The sequence below is a fragment of the Merops nubicus genome, unplaced genomic scaffold, assembly GCF_000691845.1.
Source record: "Merops nubicus isolate BGI_N331 unplaced genomic scaffold, ASM69184v1 scaffold20770, whole genome shotgun sequence".
Taxonomy (NCBI): Eukaryota; Metazoa; Chordata; class Aves; order Coraciiformes; family Meropidae; genus Merops; species Merops nubicus.
Genome location: NW_008581213.1, coordinates 11,479 through 22,790, shown reverse-complemented (window position 1 = coordinate 22,790; position 11,312 = coordinate 11,479). Strand labels below are relative to the sequence as shown.

Genomic DNA, 11,312 nt, shown 5'->3' with positions numbered 1-11,312 from the left:
GTGTGGGGCTCGGCTTCCAGCAGCAAGTTAGGGCAAGTGATGTAATTTTAGAATCATAGAATGATTTAGGTTGGAAGAGATCTTTACAGCCATCAGATCTCACTGTTGCCCCAGCACTGCCAGGTCCCCACTGCCCCGTGTCCCTCACCCCACATCTCCAGGGCTTGGAAACCCCTCCAGGGGTGGGGACTCCACCACTGCCCTGGGCAGCCTGGCACAGCCCTGGGCAACCCTCCAGGGCAAGAAATTGTTCCTCAGGGACAACTGAAACCTCCCCTGGGGCAACTTGAGGCCGTTTCCTCCTGTCCTGTCCCTTGTTCCTTGGGAGCAGAGCCCGACCCCCCCCTGGCTCCAGGCTCCTGTCAGGAGCTGTGCAGAGCCAGAAGGTCTCCCCTGAGCCTCCTTTGCTCCAGGCTCAGCACCCCCAGCTCCCTCAGCTGCTCCTCCCCACACTTGGGCTCTAGACCCTTCCCCAGCTCCGTGGCTGTTCTCTGGATAACAAGGCTGGTGGGGGGTCTAGAGCGCGAGTCTGGGATGATTGACAGTGTGGGTCATGCTGGTTTATACTGGAGGAGTTCCTGGTGCTGTATTTTGCCCCGTGCTGCTCAGGCTGCCTTTGCTTTCCTCTTACATGAGCACAGCCCACGTGCACACAAGGAGCAGGACTTGCTTTGCTCCCTGCCCACTGCATCCCCACAGCCAGGAGATGCCCCACAGTGCACAGCATTACTGCAACCTGCTGTGACTGCAGCTTCCCTGGGGGGGAATCTCCTCAACAACCCAACTAGAGGACCAATAGCACCAGCTCAGTTTGGGAAAGGACCTCACAGATGGTTCCTTCTGTCCCAGCAGAGCAGAGAGAGGTTCAGCACAGACAACTTCGAGAGCCCAGACTGACACCAGCTGCCCTGAAGGACCTGAGCTGCCTGGGAACCTGCGGGTGCAGAGGGACGGATGGAGGGGACAGTCCCTGGTGGTGACCTGGATGTGGGGTGATTTTCTGACCTGTGGATTCCGAAACCTTCTGAGGCAAACCACAGCGACATCCACAGGAGCCTGAAATGCCTAAACCCCAGCTGGCTGGGGGCAAAGATCTGTGAATGGAAGCCCAGACTTCCCCCTCTGTTTGCACTCGAGCAGGAGTCTCACCGAGTGCACGTCCTGAGCCTCCTGCTTTGTTTGTTTGTGTTTGTGGATTTTTTTTACCTGCTTTTCTATACAAATTTGTGAATGTACAGTGTCATTTTTGTAGCTTCTGCTGTCAGCCAAGCGTCCTGCTCAGGAAAATAAACCAACTAAAACCCCAATAACAAGGTCCCTAAATGACATCCAGGCGTGTCTGAGGGGGGTTGTGTGTGGCTGTCACCCAGGGAATAACTTTTCCTTTGCTCCAGCTCTTGTCACCTGCTCCTCCCAAGCCAGATGTGGTGGCACAAGAGGAGACTTGCAGCAGCTACACGGTGTGGTCCTGCTAGTTTTTACTATTTATAGCATTTCTCTTCCCAGCAGAAGGAGATTTATTAGCCAGAGGAGCTTGATCTGACACCAAGAACTGGGTAAAGCTTGTTCCAAGCTCCCTCTGGAGCTGCCCTCGCTGTCACTCCCTCAAGGACCGAGGGGATTTACAGCTGCCAGGGTCTCACCGAGGAGCTCTAAGAAGATGTGAAATGTCAAAGCCATTAAGCCCTAATCGCTGGGAACGTTCCCAGCTAATCTTTGCCCAGACCCCTAAGCAGTGCCATGGATTAAGGCAGCTCGGGGCTGGGGGCACTGCCAGTGCTCAGCCTGGTGGCTGCAGCACGAGTCACTGCACTGCCAGGGTTGGACCCAGCCTGGGGTGAAGGGGACAAAATTTGGGAGCATTGTGGGATGACCAAGTGGGGTGAAGCTGATGATGATCTGTGGGTCTGGGTCAGTGCCAGGCGTGGGGTGACAGTTCCCTGTGGGCCAGCAGTGCCAGCCCGTGGCTGCCCAGCATCTCCTCTCCTGGAGGGTCTGAACTTTTCAGTGCTGGTGAAGCCCTAAGTAAAGCAAGGGGGGCAGCAGAGCCCTCGCAGGGGGGACGCAGCCCCTCCCCTCCCAGGTCAGCATCACCCTGTTGGCGAGGCCTTTAGGGAAATGTTTGATAGAGCTGCAGAAGGAACCAGCGGATGCCAGAAAGCCCCAAGGGAAGGGGGTAGAATCACAGAATAGAATCACAGCCTGGTTTGGATGAAAGGGACCTTCAATGGTCCTGTAGTGCCACCCCCTGCCCGGAGCAGGACCATCCCCAGCTAGAGCAGGGTGCTCAGAGCCCCGGCCAACCTCCCCTGGGATGGTTCCAGGGATGGGGCAGCGACCACCTCTCTGGGCAGCCTGGGACAGGGGCTCACCACCCTCAGTGCAGTACATTTCTTCCTTCTCTCGAGTCTCAATCTGCCTCTTTTATTTTCAAACCATCTCCCCTTGTCCTGTCCCACCAGGCCCTGCTCAAATGTCTGTCTCCATCACACCTTGCAGGGGCTCTGTCTAGTTTAGCCCGGGGTAATTAGGACTGTGAAAAACACCAAACCCCCCTCCCAGACCCTGCCTGACAACACCAGCCACCAGCCCAGCGCCAGCACCACGATTCCCTTTGGCCAGGAACCGACCTGGGGGAGTTTTACTGCAGGAGAAACCAAAACCCCTCCCTCCTCTGTGTGACCGTCACGACTCTCGTGTCCCTTGCCCGGAGTCCAGGGGCCGGTGCTGGGACTGTGCCCGGGGCAGGGTGAGCTGCTGTGGGGCACAGGGTGCTGACCCAGACAGGATCACACGACGCCTCTACCAGCTTTGCAGCTGAGCTGCTGCTCTGCCGGCTGTGGGCTGGGATTTGCATGGAGAAGAAAAGGGTTTTGTCTCCTCGCTGACCTCCCAGAGCACATCAGCTGCCCTTGGCACGTGGGACGTGTCTGCCAGGCAGAACACCGGTGAGAAAAGCAACTGATCCCTCCACTTCCTTCTCCTGAGCTTTCCCTGATGTCACATCTGACCCTAATATCCTCCTCCTGTGGTGGCCGGACCTCTCCCCACCCATCGGGCTGGTGGTGCTGGGGAAGGCAGGAGCAAAACCTGCAGAGCCTCTTGCACAAGGGGCTCCTGGATCTCAGATAACCCAACCCAAGGCTGGGGAGCTGCCCAGCCCGGCACGGTGGGATGAGGACAGGAGCAGCCACCCCAGGGCTGGTGGCTCTCAGAGCCCAGCTCCCTGCTCGGGAGCGACTCCACCACCCTGGCTTAATCTCTTGGTTATAAAATTGAGACTCTGCTTGCCAGTGGCCACTGAAGATATTAAGAAAGCATTAAAGAAAGGCAAGTTATTAGCCCCTGGGGTTTGATCTGTTTCCAGCTCTCGGTATTACCTTCATCCTTCCCTAAACGCCCTGTCATGGCTTCAAACAGCTCAGACAATCTCCTGGCAGGAAAATCCCTGGGATCACAGACACGGCCCATCTGGGCACTGATCCTGCCCCGGGCAAAGGCAGCCCCAGGCCCTGCACAGCCCCCTGCCCACCCTGTGCTCAGAGTGAGCCGGGGGAGCTTCTCCTGGGAGCACCTCAGGCTGCTTCTGGCACCCTGCACCTCCACAGCCCTTAGTGCCCCTTAATCCAGCTTTGCCCAGCACCAGGGAGGGGGGGGAGAGGGCAGCTTAGAACATCAGCCCGGCACTTAATGAGCTGGTTAATGCAAAATTTGCTGTCACTAAGAGGATGATGACAAGGTTTCATCTCACGGGAGCGTGGCACTGGGCCAGGCAGGGTGTTGTCTCCTGGGATGCTGTCCCGGGGCCTCGGTGCTTGCAGTGGGTGGGGGTGAAGGGCAGATTTTGCATCCCCCTGCCCCAAGAACCCCCCTGTAAGTCACAGCAGGCAGAGGGATCTGTGGGAAATGCTGTGATGTGCTGTCTGCTGGGCTTTCTCCTTCTTGGGGACTTTTCTGCCTTCACTGTGCACCTCCCCATGGAGCTGCTCACTTGCCTTCTTGCAGGGAGAATGGTTTTTTTGTGGCCATCACACCATCCTTCAATATCTGGCTCTGGGAATGGAAAATCCCATTTAATACCTTACTTCATGGCAGCTGCAAGGAAAGAAACTGTTACAAGACGCCCAACCAAGAGCCTGGGGGAAGAACATCTCCCAGCTCAGCTCGGTTGGGCTTTGCACCCAGAAGGTGCTCCTGGAGCACCACATTTTGTAGCACGTCCAGCTCCCGTGAGGAAAACGCCCTCCTGTAGTGTGCTGGATAGAGGAACGTGTTCCCACAGGCCCCGTGGGATCATTTGCACCTTTCCTGAAGCCTGGCAGCTGGGGCTGTGCTGAGCAAAGCAGGAGCATCCTACACCTCTGCCACGCAGTGCCCGGTGAGCTCCCCAGGGGCTGGTGCCTGGGCCTGGCAGGGTGAATGCCCAGAGCACACGGGATGGTTCCTGCCAGCACAACAGTGTCCAGATCAGCCCCAGGGAGAGCTGACACTTTTTGCCCTTCTCCTACCTGCAGACGTTTGCCAGAGCTGGAAGAATGCCCTTTATTGTTGTGTTTTCCCAAGGGCTGGAGGAGGCAGTGACATGAATCGTGCAGATGCAGGCTCAGATCTCCCCAGAGGGCTGGTGGAAAGGCTGGGGTGTGTGGGGGGGGCTCACCAGGGAGGGCATAAAGTAAAATCAGCATCTAGCACTGGCAAGAAATGAGAAAACCCACTCCAGTAAGGGTGTGTATCTACAGCAGGACACGGTCACACACAAATGCCCAGATCCAAGCAGTTGTTCACCCCTTGGATAGTCCAGATAATGTTCTAATACATCTCTGAGCTGCCAGCTTGCTCCTGCTTGGGCAGCAGCCACGAAGCCTTGGCCATACTGATATCTGGGGGGCTTGCAGGCAACTTTCATCTGCTGATGGGCAGCAGCCTGTGGAACTTCAACCCAGGGACATGTTGCTCATCAAGGTGGGGGTCTCTGCCACTGGGACACAGCTCTCCTCCTGGAGACCCAGCGATGGCTGGAGAGGCCGTGGAAAAACACATGAAAATTTGGGGTGAAACAGCACTGAAAAGGTTCTCTCTGGATGTTTGGACCATCCTCTATTTTCCTGTGCTCTCCTAGTGCCCCGACATGAGGAATGAAAGTTCTCACCCCCAGCCTGTCCCCATACATGTGTTACTTGTGTATCTACAACCCTGCAAGTAACATATGTAATATCTGATCTATAGCTTGCACAATGCGTGTGTTTGGACAACATGAGCAACACAACATTTAGTAATATTTAATAAATACATCTGTTTAAAATGGCAATTTTCATTCTGCATATTGGCAGCAGCGTTAGGTTGTCAAGGCTGGAGAGATATTAGAAAGCAAAGGAATTTCTGCCCATTTTTTAACTCTCACCCAGCTGATAAAGACAGCTCGAAGGCAGCTTGGTTTTGGTTCAGCAAGTCCAGTGCTGGGGACCACAGTGCTGCCCTGGGCATCCTTCTGGGGCCTCGGAGAGCACAGGGGGGAAGAGGAAGGCAAATCCAGCTCCTTGCTTTCCCCCCTTAAAGGATATCCAAGAGCCAAGCAAAGGCAAACCCCTTCCAACAGGGAGCAGATAGAAGCAGTATTTCCAAACCTAACCCAGCGTGACACCCTGCACCCACCTCGTGTGACGCCCTGCACCCACCCCTTGTGTAATATCCTCTGGCTTTAAGTGTCTTATACAAGTCTTTACTCACTCAGCACCGAGCTGTGCCTAAGCCAGGATTGGCAGAGAATCCTATTTAGGAAAACACCCTGGTGAACAAAGCAAGAAGCAAAGAGGTGAATTTGCACGGATGTTTGCAAGCGTGACGGGCACGGCGAAGTGGGGACCATGACCAGGAGAGCTCCTGGGGCACCCCAGAGCACTCGGGATAAAAGGGGAGCCTGGATTCCACCCTGGGCATCTGAGCTGCTTGTGGTCGAGGATTACAGGAGCCGTTTGGATCAGGGGAAAATTTTCTGTTTTTAGCATAGGCAGCAATTAAAATAGCTCATAAATCTACACGCCTCGGGGAGCTGTCATAAAAGGAGGTACAAAATCCATCTTCTGGACTCCTTTGCAGACAGGGATGAGCCTGGAGAAAGCAGAAGAGAGGAGAGCTTGAGGTTCACACGGTGGAAGGGGACGACCCGAGACATCCAGCTGGATACACCCGCTCTGGAGATGGCTGAGGAGGATCTCCAGGGCTCCAGCACCCGTTTCTCACTCTCCTTTTCGGGCAGTGGCTTTCTGGTCCTGTACCAGGTCGGGGTGGTCCAGTCCCTCCTGGAGCTGGCTCCTGAACTCCTCAAGTCTGCGTGCAAGGTCTACGGCTCGTCCGCTGGCTCGCTCATCGCCGCCGCCGTCGTCTGCGGCATCGGCCTCGGTGAGACAACTGCTGCCTAAATTTGCCCCCTGTAGATTTATTTATCTTTCCTAAAGCACCGGTGGGGAGGTGATGCTGGTGTAACTCACGCCCCTCACAAGGCAGAGAAGGAATCTGCAGAGGTTGCCACCTCTGGCAGCGATCCTGGGAGGATTTTGGGTGGTGTAAGCTGAAAGAGCTGGTTACTGCTGCCTGAAATCTCAGATCTCTGCAGAGATACTGCACAGGTAAATCTGGACGTACCTGTATGCTATTGGCTTTTTCTCCTGCTCTTTCTCCTCTTCTGTAAGGTCTGAGGAGTGCCAGGATGTGTCCCAAAGCAAAGCTACGTGGCCGCAGTGGGTGGCTATGCCCACGTGAAGCCCTCTGGTCCCTGTGGATCGGGTGCCTTGGGCTCCTTAGTGACAAATTGGGCCGGGTGGTGGTCACATCTGGACCTGGTCATGTCTAGAGCTGCCAGCCCTGCTTGCAGGTTGCTTCGGGTCACCCCACTCAACCCTCCCAGCAGGAGGGAGGACAGGGTGTGATTCCCATTTTGGAGAGCTGAGCACCTCTCCCTTGGCAGAAGCTCAGGGGCTCTCCAGCAGGATGTACTCGGGGGAAGGGCAGAACCCCTTCCAGCCTGGGGTTGGGGTTTCTCCTATTGTTTATTAGACAATGTGGAGCCAGCTCCCTTAGTAATAAGATCGTCTATGTATAGAATTAATTCAGAGTGGTTAATCCACTTTTAATAATCACATCCCCTCATATTTCCAATTACTGTCCCTGTGTAAACAAGTGTACACAAGGCTCAGAGCTCCAAAGGCTGATCCAAGCCTTTGAAGGCTTGATCCTTCAAGCAGCAGGGACATTTAGCAGGAGCAGGGGGTTTAGGGTTCAAATAATGTCAGGGAAAGCAGGGAGGACACAGGCAGTTCCTGAAACCTCTCCTAGAACCACTCTGCTAGAGCTAAAAAGAATGGAAAACTTTGGCAAACACATTTAGACAAAGCAGAGAGGAACCTTTCTGCCCATATGGGAATTGTCAAATCTCTACAGTTCACCAAGGGCTCCAAAAGTTTCCTCTCTAATTCCTCATGCTGGTGGAACTGGGTGGACCTGGGGCTGCCCAGTGGGTGTAAATCAGTTTGGCAACTGCTCTTGCTGTGGGCACCAGTGCTGAAATGGGGTCTGCTCTGCACCATCCACTTAGAGGTACTGAGATGATCTTGTGCCCCAAACACCTCCTCCCAGGGAAGAAAAGACCTTTTGGGTAGTGATGACCCTGGTTGGGTTTCTAATGAAGGAAAAGAACGTGGCACAAACTCTGCCAAACCCACCTCAAGGAGGATTGGGACAAAAAGAAGGTTCAAGGTGTGCTGGGCTCCTGACAGTGTGTCCCACGGGGTCGTGTACCCAGCCCCTGCCCTGACCTGGGCTGGGTGAGGAGCTCTGAGCTCTCTGAGCCAGGTTGTCCTCCACCAGCCCACAGGTCACCTCCTGGGCACAGCTTGTCAGCAGGGCAAGGGTTCAGGCAGGGACAGGGATGGCACAGCACGCCAGGATCAGCCCGAGCCGTCCCCCTGAGCCCTCCCCAAAGCTGGGCTTGGCTCCTGCCTCCTCCTCAGCAGATGGCAAAGACTTTTTCCAAGATTTCCACCACTCCTGGAACATGGAGCAGCCAGACAGTGCACAATGGGTGCAACACTGGCCTGGAGCATCTCCAGCTCCTTCAGGACCCCCCTGAACCCGCTGAGCATTGAGGGCACGTGGTGGAACGTGGGCCCCAACAGCCCCGAGCCGCTCAGCGCCGTGCTGCCCGCTCCCCTCCAGCACTCCAGCCAATCCCTCTGGCCATGCTCTGAGCCCATCTCGCCAGGCAGCCCAGAAACCTGTGTCCCTACAGAGCCGAGGTGGTCGGGGGAGGCTGTGGCTTTGTGGGGGTGCAGGGTCCTGGGGACCCCTCCTGGGTGCATCGCCCCGAGCGAGCTCCCCAGGGCAGTGGTGGGACCGAGCTCCTTCCCTGGGAGCACAGGATTGATTTCCTTGGAAAAGACCTTTAAGATCATCAAGTCCAATCATTAACACAGCACTGACCCTTGTCCCTCACCCCACATCTCCACGGCTTGGAAACCCCTCCAGGGGTGGGGACTCCACCACTGCCCTGGGCAGCCTGGCACAGCCCTGGGCAACCCTCCAGGGCAAGAAATTGTTCCTCAGGGACAACTGAAACCTCCCCTGGGGCAACTTGAGGCCCTTTCCTCTTGTCCTGTCCCTTGTCCCTTGGGAGCAGAGCCCGACCCCCCCCTGGCTCCAGGCTCCTGTCAGGAGCGGTGCAGAGCCAGAAGGTCTCCCCTGAGCCTCCTTTGCTCCAGGCTCAGCCCCCCCAGCTCCCTCAGCTGCTCCTCCCCACACTTGGGCTCTAGACCCTTCCCCAGCAGCTTCATTGCCCTTCTCTGGCCACGCTCCAGCCCCTCAAGGTCCTTCTTGGAGTGAGGGGCTCAAAACTGACCCCAGGATTCGAGGTGCAGCCTCCCCAGTGCCCATTCCAGGGGGACAATCCCTGCCCTGCTCCTGCTGGCCCCACTAGCTCTGATCCAAGCCATGATGCTGGTGGGTCAAGCTGACTGTGGTTTTTGCTGCACTTCTCTTCCCCCATCATTGTGCAGCCTTTAAAACCTGGTGTCTCCTGAGCCCTCAGCTGGGGCTCTGCTGCTCTGCTCCTTTATCCCAGCTTCTGGGACATGCAGATCCATGTAATGACTCTTACCACCGGCTGGGGGGTCACTGGGGGAGCCCAGATGAGTCCCAGCGTGGTTTAACCAGGGTGCCTGGTGTGCAGGAAAGCCCTAAGCAGAGGAGTTTGGGATCCACCTCTCATCCTCCCCTTTGAGCCCTCCAGCTCCCCGTGAAGCTCAGGGATTTCACCCACGTGTGAAAGCAGAGGTGGAAGGCAGGAACGTGTTGTGCAAATCACCCTGGCACTGATATAGGGGTGTCTACACCCACGTCCCCCCTCCCAGGGCTCTTTGCAGCCTCTCCACAAGCCCCGGCTGGGACCCCTCGAGCACCCATCCAGTGCAGGGGTCGTGCTCAGCAACACGTTGTCCCCAGAGGACCCAAGGGGGCTGATCTCCCCTTTTCTGCCCCACAGGGGGTGATCTCCCCTTCTCTGCCCCACACCACCCCCGCCCCAGCAGCAGTGTCACCCCGGGGTTGTAGACAGAGCTGCAAGAGGGTTTATTTGTGGGCAGTGTTACAAAGAGGATTAAACCCACCGCTGTTTGGGCAGCAGGGATATTGACCTTCTCTCTTTTTTTCCCCTCCATTGTAGATGAGCTAAAGGAATTTTTCTTTGCCATGGCAAGGGAAGTCAGGAAAACCATCCTGGGCCCTCTGTCCCCCAAGTGCAGCTTGCTGGCCAACATCAAGGCTGTTCTGCAGAGGATGCTCCCCGAGGACTCCTACCAGCTGGCGTCGGGGCGGCTGCACATCTCCCTCACCCGGGTGGCCGATGGCCAGAACGTCATGGTCTCTGAGTTCAGCTCCAAAGAGGAGCTCATTCAGGTAAAGGGACCTGTAGGAAGATCCTGACCCCATCACTGATCACTTTAACTGCATTGTTTTCTACCCAAGATGGGGAGAGTGTCAGGAAGCTCTGCCAGAGCTCTGCTCCCACCCCAGTGAGCTCCACAGGGTTTGGAAAGAGGGAGGAAGATGGTGTTAGGTCCAGAGTCAGGCAGGAATAAACCTTGCTAAAAAAGCAGGTTTGCTTCCAGCCTCAGAAAGGTGATGCTGACGTGTTGGCCAGCTCTAAGAGGTGCTGATGACTCTTTGCAAAGAGTTGTGTGGAGGCAAACATGAGCTCTCAGCTTTCTGGGCAGGTGTCTCCTTGGCCACGTCCCACTGACAGTGATAGATAGAGGTACAGCTCTAACATTGCTGGCAGCTATAAAAATAACAAATGAAGTGCTGTGACCTTCTCCAGAGAAGTGTTTCAGGTCATTTTTTTATGAAATGAGGTTTTCCCCCTTCTTGAAACCTCCCTTTTTGACATGGTCAAGAGCAAGAGCCTGGCTCCAGCTGACCTGTCAAGCTGGAGTTTGCAGGCAGCCAGTCCACAGCTCCTGTCCAGGAGAACTCTGACAGGAACATTCACTTCTGCAATCCCTCTCCTCCCCCAGGCTCTCCTCTGCAGCTGCTTCCTTCCTATCTACTGTGGATTCATCCCTCCATCCTACCGAGGTGTGGTGAGTGGTACTTCCAATAAAATACAAGCTCCCAGCAGTAGGGTCTTGGGTTTGAACTTCACTTTCCTTTGAGCAGAGAAGGACATACTTATATATTTTATATATATATTTATGTCTAGGCTACTTCTTCAGTTAGTGGAGGAAGATAAAGCCTCTTAGCTTGTTCATCATCCCATCCTAAGATGTTAGCTGGGTGGATTTGCCATCTGGAGAGCCCTGACCTGCTCTGTCTATGGACAGGGCCTGGATGACCAGATCCTGCCCTGCAAGTCCCCAGAGTGAGAGGAGAGTTCACCCACACTCGGGCTGTGGACCCACAGTTGGGTTATCTTGGGCAGGATCTGTCTGCAGCAGATGTTTCCATCAGCTCAGCTGCAGAGCTGCAGGGATGAAATATCAGAAGGTCGGGGGAGGATCCTCTCCCAGCCACGGGCATATGCAGATTCTGCAGAATGCTGCAGAGGAGTCAACACGTTGGGGCTGGCTTGTTGCTAATCCTCAGTGGAGGAGGAACAGAGCAGTGTGGTGGTGAAGCCTGTGCAGAGGGACCATGACCTGCTTGTGTGTCAGAGCCCACAAAGCCATGGCACCACAAAACCTCCCCTGGGGCAACCTGAGGCCGGTTCCTCTTGTCCTGTCCCTTGTTCCTTGGGAGCAGAGCCCGACCCCCCCCTGGCTCCCGGC

General features: G+C 55.6%; 1 protein-coding gene across 1 annotated transcript in view; it reads left to right on the top strand.

Annotated features, from left to right (window-relative positions):
- The first annotated feature begins 6,082 nt into the window (after positions 1-6,082).
- PNPLA1 (patatin-like phospholipase domain containing 1) overlaps positions 6,083-11,312 on the top strand; it is a 9,251-nt gene continuing 4,021 nt past the window's right edge. The window contains exons 1-3 of the mRNA XM_008949222.1: positions 6,083-6,399; positions 9,713-9,945; positions 10,563-10,628. Of these exons, the coding sequence (XP_008947470.1) occupies positions 6,198-6,399; positions 9,713-9,945; positions 10,563-10,628 (501 nt within the window). The 5' untranslated portion in view covers positions 6,083-6,197. The remainder of the gene's footprint in view (positions 6,400-9,712; positions 9,946-10,562; positions 10,629-11,312) is intronic.